The 15,328-nt window shown below is 40.0% G+C and overlaps 1 protein-coding gene across 2 annotated transcripts in view; it reads right to left on the reverse strand.

Annotated features, from left to right (window-relative positions):
- The window catches only part of polr3a (polymerase (RNA) III (DNA directed) polypeptide A), a 34,760-nt gene that overhangs the window by 13,468 nt on the left and 5,964 nt on the right, over nucleotides 1-15,328 (reverse strand). Inside the window, exons 8-24 of one of the 2 annotated variants that reach the window (XM_061708537.1) lie at nucleotides 14,759-14,895; nucleotides 14,567-14,670; nucleotides 11,727-11,868; nucleotides 11,215-11,355; nucleotides 11,019-11,088; nucleotides 10,625-10,752; nucleotides 10,397-10,535; nucleotides 9,230-9,394; nucleotides 8,367-8,539; nucleotides 6,736-6,847; nucleotides 4,794-4,912; nucleotides 4,276-4,413; nucleotides 3,995-4,165; nucleotides 2,180-2,293; nucleotides 801-836; nucleotides 394-480; nucleotides 213-295 (exon numbers count right to left, since the gene is read on the reverse strand). In XM_061708537.1, coding sequence (XP_061564521.1) covers nucleotides 213-295; nucleotides 394-480; nucleotides 801-836; nucleotides 2,180-2,293; nucleotides 3,995-4,165; nucleotides 4,276-4,413; nucleotides 4,794-4,912; nucleotides 6,736-6,847; nucleotides 8,367-8,539; nucleotides 9,230-9,394; nucleotides 10,397-10,535; nucleotides 10,625-10,752; nucleotides 11,019-11,088; nucleotides 11,215-11,355; nucleotides 11,727-11,868; nucleotides 14,567-14,670; nucleotides 14,759-14,895 — 2,059 coding nt within the window. The remainder of the gene's footprint in view (nucleotides 1-212; nucleotides 296-393; nucleotides 481-800; nucleotides 837-2,179; nucleotides 2,294-3,994; nucleotides 4,166-4,275; nucleotides 4,414-4,793; nucleotides 4,913-6,735; nucleotides 6,848-8,366; nucleotides 8,540-9,229; nucleotides 9,395-10,396; nucleotides 10,536-10,624; nucleotides 10,753-11,018; nucleotides 11,089-11,214; nucleotides 11,356-11,726; nucleotides 11,869-14,566; nucleotides 14,671-14,758; nucleotides 14,896-15,328) is intronic. The other variant, XM_061708538.1, reaches the window with a different exon arrangement.

The raw sequence follows: 15,328 nt of genomic DNA on the forward strand, positions 1-15,328 counted from the left end.
ATTATGAATTCTGAAATACCAGGAAAAATATGAAGAAAAGAAATAGTCAGTTATCCAGAGACTGACGTAGAGGATGGCATCTAAATCTGACTGCATGTGGATTTTTTAAGAGCCTCTTGTTTAAATAACTTAACAGATGGTGACATGGTTTCTAGGGCAGCAGGTCATGCGTTTCACAGGTCAGTCGGCCAGCCAACAGTCTTAAACGATACCTCATGTACTTGTCTCTGCAGGTCTCCAGAAACCTCTCTAGCTGCGTCGGGGTGATGCGGTCCAGCTGATAGAGAACTTTTGGCTGCAGGAGTTGGACAGAGAACAGCAGGTCAGATCCAGAAGTAAACTCGGGTGTATCATCTGCATTTACCGCGTTATTCCACGCCGCCGGGTGCCTACCTCGCTAGTGCCGTTGTCGTTGATGCCGTATTTGTCCCTGGTCTTTTTGATCTTTTCTGACATGCTTTTTATGAATTTCTTTATCTCCTACGGGGGAAGAGGGTGAGGGAGCAGAATAAATGTCTGTGGTGTCAAATCCAAACTTTCATTAACATCTTTCAAAAAGAACAAATTGGATGCATTTTGTTGCAACATTGCACCCTGTCATGCAATTGTTAGAGATCACAAAAACCCACACTGAACTGTTAGCTTTTCATTAGACCGAGCAGTCAGTGGTCGATGTGGCAATCACAAAAGGACAGATGTATTTTAAAAACAGTCATCGGCATCAGTCATCCGTTTAAAAACTTGTTGACACACCATTCTAGACTTGATAAACACCAACGGAGCGTGCTCAGTTACTCTACCTCCAGGTACTTCACTGTGCCAGTTTCAGTTAATCCCTTCACAAAAGGGCGGAAATGTTACAAGCTACACATCCATAAACTCTATGTTTTCCAAAGAAATCTAAAGTACGGAAAATACTCATTATGACAGAGTGTCATTGTCTTATTTACTGTATTGTGGAGTTACAACATGACAGGCTTAGCCTATACTAGATGCTGCTGATTGACTAGAGCAGGGGTCAGCAACCCAACATGTTGAAAGAGCCATATTGGACTAAAAACACAAAAAACAAATATGTCTGGAGCCGCAAAAAATGAAAAGTCTTGTATAAGTCTTAGAATGAAGACAACACATGCTGCATGTTTCTAGATTAGTTGGGTCCTCGGCTGCAAATGTAGCATTCTAATGTCTTTCCACTTTACTGTTTTTGTTATGCAAATCTATGGAAGAGTATTAGGGCCAGACAGGAGAAAAATCTAAATAATATTTTAGAGGAGGAAGATTTTTTTTTCATTATGCACTTTGAGAAAAAATAAAAGTCGAAATGTCCAGAAAATTTGAAATGTTGAGAAAAAAGGCAAAGTTTTGACTTTATTCTTGAAATTGTATTTCAACATTAATCTTTACATTTCAACTTTTTTTGAGCCACTAGGGCGGCGCTAAAGAGCTGCATGCGGCTCTAGAGCCACGGGTTGCCGATCCTTGGACTAGAGCATTGCTTTTCTTTTTTAAGACGTCTCATATCCTACATTTACTGTCAAACATATAAAACAGATGTTTAATGCTTTCATGAAGCACTAATTGAAGCAAGAAAATAAAATCCAATGAGATAAAAAAGTTTGATCATGCATTATTTCCTACTAACAACACACTTCCTAAAAAGAATAAACCAAAATTTGGCAAAACTATTACTTTTCTTTTCTTTTCAAATTATCCGATGAATTAATCCCAATAGCAACCCCAGGCTTCGAGCTCAAAGTCAGTTACAACTAAACGCCTTGTGCCAAAGAGTTGACTGGTGAACTAAAGTCAGAGTGTGAATCTAGTAAAGACTTGGTCTCAGCCTGTGGTTTACTCACAGGAGCCCAAAAATATATTCATCTATGAGAGACACACATTTAAAAAAAGAAAAAAATCCAGTTGGAATAATTTGTAATAAAAACAAGTTAAAGAAAAAGAAAATGAAGAACATTGTGAAGTTCAACCCAAGATTACAGAACAGGTTGGAAGCAAGAGAGCAACACTAAAAATAACCACATTACACGTATAAAAGCCTCCCCACGAGATAATGATTGATGGAGACTGAAATGCTTTTCCTCAGAAATTAAACCTTGAAAACCGTCGGTTCAGACCCAATCGAGCCCAGAACTAGAGCTGTGACCTATTTGAACAAAGTTACCTCAAGGAAGCTGTCTCCACAGCACAAGAAGTCAGATCTCTTCATGATGGCATCTGCAGTGAGGACCAGCTCGTTCTGGCTGAGCGCCGGCTCATCTGGGCACGTGTAGCCCGCCTGGGGGAACAGAGAATCACACTCACTCAGCTCAACAGTTACAGCTAATACCAACTCCAGTTAATCCAGCAAGAACATAAAAAGCAAATCAGCTACTGCCGAGCTAATTACGTTCCCTCTGATCATCATTTTTCGATTTCTCTAAACAGATAAAAGATTATATCTAAATATACAGATAGAATTATCACATAATAATGTTCAATTATGTTCCTTCTCACATTTGCTGCTTAATTTGTAAAGCTGCAAATCCAAAGGCATCATGAATGGATTGTGTCGAGTAAATCATCATGAAGTCAAAGGTTTTCCACAAATAATCCTTTTCCTTCTAACATATGCTATCAATTACAACTCACAGTAACATTATATTCTTGATTACAGCCTTAAAAGGCTCCATTGTTAAAGCCGTCGACATATAATTTGTGCCACAATCACAATCATGACTACTCGAGTCTTTTTCACCAAACGTTCACAACTGGATATAAAGTTCAGGGTTATTTTTTACAACTGTTTTTATACACAACTGAATCGTTCCTCAGCAAAGGAGCATTACTTTTCCTACTTTGCACATATAAGCATCTGATCTTTATAGTTCACGTTCAGTGTCGACAAAGTTAAACCTTTTCAATTCAATTAAATTCAATTTTATTTATATAGTGTTTAATACAACAAAAGTTGTCTCTAGACGCTTTCCAGAGACCAGAACATAAACCCCTGAGCAATTATTACAAAACAATGGCAGGTAAAAACTCCCCTAGTGGGAGAAAAACCTTAAGCCAAACAGTGGCAAGAAAAACTCCCCTTTAGGAGGGAAGAAACCTGGACCAGGACCTGGATCATAAGGGGGGACCCTCCTGCCCTTTTGGGCATCATATTCCAGAAAATGCAGTAAATAATCGGTACTTGCTTCATATGTTTATGCAGAAAATCACATATTTCTTCATATTTCTAATAATGACAAATGAAAGTGAAATGTCACCAATGGACAATGTTCACTTTCAACAATGTATGATTTCCATATAATGCCTCAACCATCTCATGCTCAATTTCCACCTCATCTAATAAAAGCGCATCGGAGGATGTACGGTCTGTTTACGAAGTCACCGGAGTCTGCGGTCAGGCAAGCTTATGAATCCTTATTTCAAGAGCAAAGCAGGAAATTGGAGCAATAAAACACCATTTAAAGATGATTCCATGGATTTAAAACAATGAATGAATTTGCCTCAGCGAGCAATCTGGGAAGGTGCAACATTTGAAGTTTATCAGAATTTAAATCTTCCCCCCTTTTTGCCCAGTTTACGTGTGCTCGCCTTTTAACCTAAACACTAGCTGGACAAGTTATTTTTAACCTGTTTGTTCTTTTCCAGGAAGAGGAAGAACACCTTTATATTGAGTCATTATAAGGGACCTCATAGTTAAAAGGTGAGTGTGAGAGAGGGGGGACTAGATTGATGAAACTACTCAAACCTGCAACTATAGCGATGAACTAACATCTTCAGTGGAAGAAAATCCTGAATGAACATGATCAAAAAATATCACTCAAACATTTGGTGAATTCTAATCTTGGGAAATGATCAGTAGGACTCGGCATGTTTTTAAAATAGTAAAATCAAGATCACTTCTATGACCCAGGATTCAAGATGTGGAGATTTGACAGCTGTGGAGCTTCATCAACCACTGAAGTTCACTTTTGACTGAACTCACCCGAATATTGTCCAGCACTCTCTTAAACTCCAGCGGCTCGTCCTTTCCCTCCATCGCGGCTGGGTCCAGGCCATCGCCGCCATAGATGAACTGGATGATGTCCCCCGTGGAGCTGCGCACTGTCAGGTCGTACTGGGAGCACAAATCCTCCAGAGACTTCACGAGACGCCTCTGATGAGACAAAAGTGACACAAACGAAGAGTTAGTGTTGAAAAACAAACAGAAATAGCAAAATGGGAGAGAAACTACTGGAACAAGGGAACCGGCAGCTACAGTATTACCTGCATGTATCCAGTCTCTGCAGTTTTCACCGCAGTGTCCACCAGGCCCTCTCGACCGGCCATGGTGTGGAAGAAGAACTCTGTGGGCGTCAACCCGGAGTAGAAGCTATCGGCCACGAAGCCTTTAGCAGCAGGCAACTGAGGAGAAACCGTTGGGGAATTAACAAAGCTCATAAGGTTGTTACTGTTTCCAAGTTTCTAAGTCATCTTCCCTGAACTTGCCGTCATCATCGTTCACCCACAATCCTTGACACATGGTAATATAAGCTGAAAAGGCCCCAGAGAATGATGGGATGCTTTCTGATCACGCATACGCACAGTGATGCCAAGCAGAAAAAAAACACTTCAAAACACTTCAGAGCTGAGCTTGAAACTAGGATGAGACGCATCATGACTGCAATCAAGAAAACGTCAGATAGACAGAACAAAATGGGGCTCGCAGCCATATGTTCCCGTTTACAGACTCAGTAAGTGTATGATATACGTGTGTGAAGGCAAAGGAACCAGATGAATCTTACTTTTGAGTGTTTTTCAAAGTGAGGCAGGGAGCGGTTCTCAAACCCGTTGGGAACTCGTGAGCCGCTAATGGCCTGCTGGCCCACGCAGGCGATCATCTGAGAGATGTTAATGAAGGATCCTGAAGAACAATTACAGAGGATGCAGATGAACGACGGACAAAATTCACGACTAATGATGATAAAACCACAAGGTGAGCACAGGATCTCCGATTAGCATCCAGCGCTTTAATAATATTAACACAGCACCTTTCTAAGAATGCAGCAAGATGCCAAAAGTTAAAATACGGAGAAAATACCAAGAAAAAAAGTTTTTCTACAGAGAGTCATTCCGCTTGACAACAGACTGTTTAGTTTGTTTTCTCTCCAAGGGTGCCCTGGATTGATCGGGTTTACAGCAGAAGAGCACACAGGGCTTTAGTTGATCAATCGTGAAAGTATAGAAGTTAGAAGCAAAAATGCTGAGACTTACACTCGAGCATTCAGCACTCAAAGGCAGTAAAACTCAGTAGAAAGTCAATTTATCAGTAGTTTTGAAGTTAAGTAACGTAATCAATATATTTTAAAAACCGACTGAGAAAATGGACCCCTGCACCAGCTCACGGTCAACACCTCCATCATTTGTGCAACTCTGTCCCCACATCCGCAGGACCCCTCCCAAACCCAATAAAGTTCTCAACAAGAGTCACAGTGAACCAGTTTTGTTGCCGGTGGACGTGCGGACAGTTTTAATCCAAACGTCCTCGCAAAAACTGGTAAAAACAAAATTGTCAGCATGTCTGTAGCTGTGGTCTCAAAAGCACCTCAATCAATGCCGTTATTGACAGGCCTGAAATCTCAGCTTGGCCTTCCTCTTCACGCTCTCTCCAGTCCTCCACGATACTCCTTTTGGGATGTAAATAACTTACATAGATGACTTATTTTGATCCCTGATGAGAAACTATGATATGCAGCCTGTATTTTGTAGCTGAAGTTTGTTTCATTTAAGTCAAAAAGAGAAGAAAATGTTTGTGCTGAGTGCATCTTTCCATCAGACGGAGCCAAGTATTTTAACGTGGGATGTCAACGCCAGGAGTATTGATGAAAAATGAATAAATCAACTTTTTAATATGCATGTCTCTGCAGGCTTTCCGGTTTTCGATGTTATTATGTTGTTGGGGAAGCAGCGACGGGATGAGGAGGTAACTATGGTTACCAGAACTATGGTTCTGCAAGTGCCTGGATGAACGGCACTAGTACTCAGGAGGGGATGAGACAGAAGGTCGGACACAAACTCTTCAGAATCCGTTTATTTCTGCAACTGCTGGCGTACACCGGATATTTGAGTTAGTCTTCAGGGATTGTAATGATTATAGAGCAGGAAAAAAAAACGTAGACACGTGGGTAGCTGAACATCCAGTTAGCTGCACGCTCTGATTAGAAGTCTCACACATTGTTTTTTAAGTTTTTTTATGTGCATAACCTCGCTCGACCTAAAATCTCTTTTTTTTTTTTTTTTTTTTTAAAATCACTTAATTTAACAAATTTCTATTTTATTGAAGAATCATTTTTAATGGTCGATATCTTAAGCAGACTAATTTCATCTAAAAGTATTCGTACTTTTTAAAGTACACCATAGTAACTACAAACACCCCTAAGACTAAAATATAAATATATATTAATGTAAAAATGTCCTACTAATTTCATTGACTTGTTTCGTTGCAGCTCAGTGTGTCTGCTTTTACTGTATTTTAGGATTATTTCATTGGATAAAAGCAGGCGAAAAACTAATCACCTACCCTCTTTCTGACACGCGTTACCCAGACAACCACCTTTCAACCTGCTCTTATCTTTTCATCAATCCTAAATGATTTGGTTTCCCGAGTTAAGCCCACGAGCTCCATACATGCCCAGAAGAAACTATATAAAGACCAAAGCGTTGTCCTCCTTTTTTCCGCACGCTTACCTTTGGAGCCACAAAGAGCCATAATAAGAGGACTGTTGCTCTTGTCCAGCTCTCTGAGGCAAGCGCTGCCGGCTCGGTCTCTGATCACTGAGAGCTCTTTCAAGATGAGGGCCTATAGAAACACAAACAGCAGACAACCTTGGAGACTTAAACAAAAATAACAACGTATTTTTCCACAGCTAAACTTGGCGTGCATATAAGAAGCAGTAATGAATTCAAATATGAATGTATTAAAGCGGACCTATTATGGCATTTAACAGGCCTTGAATGTCTTAAAAACAAACTTTTGATTGTTTTTTCTATATAAATTAGAAATTCAGCCTCTGGGCCATGACTTTATCTTTACCGTTTCTAACCTCATTTTCTATGAGGGATTCTGAGTGGGGGTGGGGGGGGGCTATGATAATGAGGCTCCATGCTGATTGGCTGCCTGGAAACGGTCACGGATGGGGAACGGCTGCCTGAATTACCCTACGGCGTAGCCTACGGCGTAGGCTCTGCGTTGGTGTAACGTGTAACCATAAATCAGCCTTTACACCGTGTCATAACTGCATGCGATGCGAGCGAGCGTCAGCGACAAAATCAAGTCCATTGCTTTATTTTCTATTGGACTGTCCTAACTGGAGCGCCGTTTTGAGCTGAACATTTGTTGGACGCCCTGCTTCTATTTTCTTCCTGTCGCTCGCGTTGAAAGCCGGTTGAAAGCGCTGTAGGAAACAGTCATGGATGAGGAACGGCTGATCCAGCTAGTTGAAATGAGAAGTTATCTCTATGATTCCTCCTCATTTCACTACAAAAACCTCAATAAAGTGGCAGCTGCTGGAGGGAGATGGACAGAGAGCGTCCGATGTCACGCAGTGCTACGCGATAGTCGGACGCTCGCATGCAGTTACACGATTTTATAGTTGTGGGCATGCTTTGGATTTTGGTTACGTAACGAAAATGCGCCGATTCTGAACAGCTCGTAGAAGCCACATCACACTGGACGGCTCATCCGGGCGGCTGTACAGACACTGCAGAATTTAGTTGCTTTCCTCCTCCTCTGAGTTGGCAGGCTGAGGGGAGACCACTTTATATATGTTAAAGCAGGAAAAAACGTGTTTTTCATAATAGGTCCCCTTTAAGTTAGAAAAGGCAAGTTAATAACTAATGACTTGGCTTGTTTTTGTAGTGGAAGTGTGTGTGATCACTTTTGCATCCGGCTGTTATGAAGTCATGAAGTCGCAGGCAGTGTGATTGAAATCCAACAATATGCTGTTTGCTCAAACTAATATGACATTGTTGAGGTTGGATTAGCTTTAAGTCAGTAAAAATATCAGAAGATTTCTCTTAAATCTGTTATAGTCAATTCTGGGTATTTCATTCCTGTGATTTCCTGCAGCAATAACATTCATCAGAATTATGACACACTCCAATGACTCCTGTGTGTCTTACTCAGAACTTTCAGTGCCTCGTCAGCTACCGAGCACATCTGAGGCACTAAATTCGTTTGATAGTTCCTCTGCCATAAAGACGGCGTGCAGCCACTTTGGAGTTTCCGGTGAAAGTCAGAGTCAGTCATGCTCCTGATGATGGGAATTTTCTCCACATGTTCTGGCGGCGAGCGTTCAGGTGACACAGGCCTACTGTACCTCCAGCGTCTCCTCCGCCGTGCAGCCAGGCTGCTGCTGCAACTTTCCCGTGTCCAAAGCCTCAATGTACTCGTCACATTTGCCGTAGCCATCGTCCAGCAGGTCCTGCTTAGCCTTGAGCAAACCCGCGCCAGGTGTCACATCGCCGATTCCAATAGAAAACCCCCTATTGGCTGAAAAGTGAGTATTGAAAGAAACAAGTAATACATTAGACCCAAGGTTCCTAGTGTTTGTAAATGTGGCATTTGAAAAGCTGGATCTCAAAACCATGAACATCTGATGTCAAGAGAAATAAAGTAGAAACTTTTGTGTTTACTTTAAGAGCTTTTTGGGAACTTTGGCTAAAATTACTGTTCAGAAAACCCAACTTTCTCATAAGGTTTTCTTTAGTTTTCAAGTTTCCACTGAAGGCAGCATAATAAGAAGCGAGACACAGCTGTCTGTGGGGAAAAAAATGTATCAAAAAATGTAATATAACATTTGTGTTGCAGCAAAAAACCTTTTAAAGCTGAAATAAACAAATCCACACAACTCTCTGTGAATATGCTGCTGGTTGTATTTTTATGTGTGTGGGTGTCTATGACTGAAATTTGAAACTATTCATCCTTAAACCCTTCACCTAAAAACATCACCTAAAAAAAAAAGGCAAAATAAATTAAATCAATAAGAAATAAGGGAAACATCAGCAGGGAGTTGCTTCTCTGCACAGAAGCACAGCAAACACTTCTACTAGCGATTACTTTTTTGTGTTTTTTTTTTTTTTCCTAAAATATTTTGCACCGTGAGCCTTTTAAAATCTAATGAACATCATACTTCTACAGGGTCACTGATGATACACTAATCTATTCGTGTAGACCACCTACAGAGAAACACTGGAGCAAGTCTTGCCAGGCGAGACATGGCATTTGCAGCCTCCAGTTGCCCCCAGTCTCTCAGCAAGATGTAGAAAATGTTCTTCTTGGAGCCGGATCCCAAGGTTCCCTTGTCCAGGCTTCCACACATCAGCTCACTGTTGTGAATCACCACAACTGGGAATAAAGAAAATAAAACAAAGAAAGGCATGATACAAATTTATCATAAATTCAACACAGTGTTCCTGCATTTTGGTTCAGTTTTTGTGAAATAAACTCATCTGAGCTTTAATATTTACTGGTTTGTTTGGTTGGTTTTATTAATCATGACATTGTTCCTTACAGTTGGAAGATATAAAGGTGCATTTTCTTTCTTCCACATACACTATGGAAGACAGTTTACATTCATTCATATTTGTTTTAAACATTGTAGGAGCTGATACCGATGACATTGGTTAACGTCTGAGCCTCCTCCTACGACTTCATCATTGGTTACGATGTTTAAATCTGCTGAAGTATCTGGGTGTCTTCTGCAAAGAACAACCCTTCTACAATGAGACTATCCAATAAAAAGCATTTATATCCATGACAGAGAACATATATTTACGGTCAGGCGGTCATTGTTTTTTAAAGGAACTCCCGGTCTGACCTCACCCCTCATTGCAAAACATAAATGACCAATTCTAACTCTAATAATTATTTTTGGCATTATCATGATATACTGTTTCATATTATTATATTAAGTTATGAAATCTCTTGGGATGTTAAACTATAGTATTATATTGTTATATATAATAGTATGGTGATATAATTTGGTTATATGTTATAATATTTTATACAAATTATGTTATATTAGGATATTACTATATTTATTATGCTATATTTATATGATATCATGCTACACCACTCTATATGATAATTATTTATTTGTTCACTCTCAAATCAATATTCTCAATTTATGTACCTATTTTCATCACCTTATTTACACTCAAACACGGCACACACACACACACACACACACGCACACGCACACGCACACGCACACGCACACGCACACGCACACGCACACGCACACGCACACGCTGTCTTTTGTCATCGTTTGCACTGTATGTTAATAAAATAAATAAATAAATACCATATCATAGAAAAAATAAATAAATAAAAAATAAAGGAACTCACATGAGTCGTTGCTACAGAGGTCCTCTCCTTTGCCAGAGTACTGCTTGCCTTTGGTCCGCAGGTTCGCCTTGACTGGACATGCGTCACTCGGCTTCAAGATGACACTGAAGATTTGCTTGCCCGTCCAAAGACGAATTGGCTGACAATTGTACAACAGAATATTAGTATTTAAAGATATATTTAAAGAAAAACACACTATTATGCAAGATGTTGGCCATAGTTGAGTACCTTTAATATCGCTGGGCGAGGAAGGGCGATCTTGACTTTTTCATCTTTGCCTACAAGGATTGCCGCCACTATCTGGCAGGTTTTTGACCTGTCGAAGAAGGTGTCCTTCAGCGTCAACAGGTAGGCAGCTAGGAGGATAAAAGATGCAGTTCAATCAGTGGAGGTGAACTCTCGGTGCTTGTCAAATATTGCTTAAGTGCTTCTCCCAGCAGGAAGCAAGTGGTCATAATTTGAACGTTATAGGATTTAGACACTCTATCCCAATAGAGACCTCAAAAGTCTTTTTTCCCCAAATTGGATCATTTTTTTGCGGCGTATAAATAAAAGCACAAGAAGCCTCACATCAGACAAAAGTGCAGCACTGTGATTGGCTGCTACACACCGATGCACTGACCTGTAAGGAAGTCCTGAATAGCAGCAATCAAAGGTTCACCGTTTCTCGGAGTGACGAGATTAGCTTTGGTCTAGAGGACAAGATAATAGTCAGAGTCAAACTGCAATTCCCAGACAACAAAAGTTCCTAAACGGCTGAACGTCAGTGCTGAGAGGTGCTGGTATGACGTGTGGCGGAGTGCTGCGATGATACGAACCCCCATCAGGATCAGAGCTTCCGCCTTGGCTTCTTCGGTCTGAGGTAGATGCAGATTCATTTCATCGCCGTCAAAGTCGGCATTGTACGGGGTGCACACGCACTCGTTGAACCGAAAGGTTCTGTGGGGTTTGACTTTGGCCTGCGAGTTTGACAAGAAACAAGAACTTTGGTTTTACCCCAGCGATTAATACGCTACTGAACAAAAACTAGTCAGAATAAAGACAATAAAATCAGTGTTTTATTCAGAAAGGACCTCGTTATTCAGATTAAACTCTAAAACATTACTTCACTATGAGTTCAACACAGTGTACATACATGTATCTAAAATGTCAGAAATTCATTCAGGACGTATACATTTCCATAGAGTTATTTTCCAAGCATCCATAAGCACAAAAGGAAAGGTCTAATGTTTTCAACCTCATCAGTCCGGGAAGATTCACTACCTCAACTCTATATCTCTACACAGCTTTCCACTACAGTATTTTTTATAGCAGAGCTCAAGAGACTTACAATGTGGGCCATGATGCTGAGTTTGTGCAGAGACGGCTGTCGATTGAAGAGGACGATGTCTCCGTCTATCATGTGCCTTTCCACCACGTCACCGCACCTCAGCTCCTGAGCTATCTTTTCCCGGTTCCCGTATTTTAAGAACCTGAAGAAGAGAGAGGGGATTGATTTTTGTCATATAGAACAATACTTTGATTGAATTTCAATACGAAATGTACAAAAAAACAAAGCAATCAGCAAGTATCACATTAATTGCACAATAAAATGCTAGCAGGTCTTGCTGTGTACACACAGACAAAAATAGAACAAGACAGAACAAATAAACAAACGGAAGAAAAAAAATAGATTAAAAATTAGAAAATAAATTAATTAAAAAAAAATTGTCACATTCAATAGCTTCACAAACAAACAAAGATTGTCACACTTACCAGTTTTACAGATATATTTATATTTTATTGTTGTTTGAGAAAATCCATTAAAGGTGTCCATACTTTCTTGTGCTTTACCTCTAATTACATAAGTTCGTTTTTCTAATGTAACACACATTGCCATATCTCTAATCCAGGACTGTGTGTAGAGGAAACCTCAGTCTCTCTCCAGGATAAAGCAATCCTCCTTCTGGCCTGCAGGAGGCCCAAGTTGATCAGAGTCTTACACTTAGAGTTGAAAGACAAATTGTCTGGATATATCCCTAAAATACAAAGTTTTGCTGAACAGGGTACCTGGATACCTGGGATTCTGCTTAGAATATGGACAACCATTTTCCAAAAAGCTACCAACTTGGGGCATTCCCATACACAATGGATGAAAGTACCTTTCTCAGTCAAACATTTCACACATGTATCTGGAATGTCAGGGGACCATTTATTACATTTTTCAGGGGTTATGTATGTCCTCATCAGCCATTTGTGCTGCAGTAGTTTCATTCGAGCATTGATAGTTTGTGTTTGAGCTCTTGAACAAGCCGTCATCCACTCAGCTTCTTCTATATCCTCCTTAATGTCTAAACTCCACGCCCTCCTCCTATCATAACTAGATTCCTTGTCATGTGAGACAAGTGCTGTATACATTTGCTGTTTCCCATGCATATGTTTTAACACAGTGTTCTCTCAAGGCAGGACAGCGGCGGCTCATATGAGGCCTGATGATGTTTTGATGAGATGAAGTGCTTCAGTTGTAAATATTTAAAAAAAAAAGTGTTTCCCTGGAATTGAATATTTCAGACAGAGTTCGTTAAATGTTAGTATAATTCCCTCATCATATAGATCTCCAATTTTTTGCACCCCTCTGTTGGCCCAGATCTGGAACCCACCGTCTGCTCTGCCAGGAGTGAACTGTGCATTACCGCAAATCGGTGAAAATTGGGAGATGGAGGGTGTATCACCAATATGCTTGTGAGATTTAAACCATACATCAATAGATTTTCTAAGGAAGGGGTTTGTTGTTGTTTTTTTTAGGGTTTTAAAATCTGCTGAATACAAATACATGCATAATGGCAACTTGATATTGACGACTGTTTAATATAGCCCCATGCTGGAGGAGATTGTGTGACAAAATAACACATAATGCTGCGTAGCTGAGCGGCTCAGTAGTACCAATGTACGTTGGGCATCTGTAATCCACCCCTATCGTACGGTAAATACAATAACCCGAGTCTGAGTCTAGGTTTTCTGTTGTTCCAAATAAACCTACAAAACTCCCTATTCATTTCTTTAAAAAAGGATTTTGGCAAAAATATTGGAAGTGATTGAAACAAGTACAAGAATTTCGGCAAGATAGCCATTTTAATTAAATTGATCCTCCCAATTAATGAAATTGGCATTGTTGTCCATTTTTCAAGCGAGTCTCTTACTTCTCTCATCAGCGGGTCATTATTTGCTTTGACCACTGTATTAATTTGGGGGGTAATCCTAATTCCCAGGTAGGTAAAGCGGCTTTAAAAGCCCTCTCTCACACTGGAAAAAAGGTGTTTTTATGACTGGACTAATTCTTTCGTCCTTATTCAAAAAGAGGAGGATAGAAGATTTTGCATTATTAAAACTGTATCCAGAAAACTGACCAAATTTAGTAATTAAGTGTAATAACGTTTGGACACTTTTTGATAAAATCGGACAAGAAAAGGATCACGTCGACTGCGTACAAAGATATTCTATGTTCATGGTCTCAAATTGTTATACCTGACAGATTGGCTTCAGCTCTAATGGACATTGCTAAGGGCTCAATGGCCAAAATAAACAATAATGGGGAGAGAAGGCAGCCCTGACGAGTTGACCTCTCTAAAGTTATTGGACTTGATAAATTATTATTCGTCATAACACGTGCTGTAGGTTTGGTGTACAATAATTCTATCCATCTCAGAAAATGTCCCCCAATTCCATATCTTGGTAACAGATATGGAATGGCAAGATATGGACCAAATACACTACCTGTGACATGAATGCATTACACTTTGTGAACATTATACGATAAAGACAAGAAAAAAAAACAATTCTATCAATTTATTTGATATTCATTCAGTCATTGGCCTTTATTTAAGCAGGCAGGTCATTAAGAACATTCTTATTTACAATGACGGCCTGGTAAGCGACAAGGACCACTTGGGGGGAAAAGGAAGTGGTTTAGGGGGTAAAACACAGTAAAATTGTAGCTCTACAAAAGGTAGAAAACCATTAGGTAGCATTTTTTTTGCAAAGCAGCAAAAAATGGCAGAACACCGGCTGCCTTGTTGCATCATGGGCTGATGCGGTAGTCTAGTAGTATAGTATAGTATAGTATAGTATAGTATAGTAGCTCAACAGCCCCCTCGAGTCTGAGGTATATTTAAATGTGAGTGAGAAGCTCACCTTTTGATATGATTGCGACGGTTCTCGATGAAGTTGGCTCCGGGGTGAAGTTCGGGGCCGTTGCGGACAAGTTTTCTCATCAGCTCTATGTTGGCTTTATTGACCTTAAAAAAAAGTTTCAAAATCAGATGCTGCAGCTTCTTTCGTGACATTAAAGTGGTTATTTGGTGCATTTTCTCAGGCATAACTTACCTTCTCTGGGTACGTGAGGATTTTGGCCACATGGACAGGGACCGCCACCTCGTCGATCCTCAGGTTTGGGTCCGGAGAAATGACAGTTCTCCCGGAGAAGTCAACTCTTTTCCCAGAGAGGTTTCCTCGGAATCGACCTGAGATGTTGCGGTAAAATGAGTTAGCCTTAAACTATTTGCTGAATCACAACATAATACCCAACAATCCCAGAATCATTATTTATCCAAAAACTAATATTTGCACTAAAGCATTGATTTCTCTCAACATGTTTGAGGTACCGTATTTAAAATTTAAATAATAAATGAAAAATATTTTAAATAGGGCCAATAACTAACGATATTGAGGCAAATTTACATATTTCCCATCACAGATATATATTATAGGGTGTCTACAGGTTTGACTAAGTTAAATTTAAGACTTTTTATACCATTTTCAAATAAAATTAGACTAAGAAATCCAGCGCTGAGGTCAAGGTTTCCAGGTCTGACAGGTTCCAGCCCAAACGCGATGTAAAACCCACCGAAATAATGAAAAAACAGCCCGAATCATGCATTCTCTGTTAAAACTGTC

The sequence above is a fragment of the Cololabis saira genome, chromosome 19, assembly GCF_033807715.1.
Source record: "Cololabis saira isolate AMF1-May2022 chromosome 19, fColSai1.1, whole genome shotgun sequence".
Taxonomy (NCBI): domain Eukaryota; kingdom Metazoa; phylum Chordata; class Actinopteri; order Beloniformes; family Belonidae; genus Cololabis; species Cololabis saira.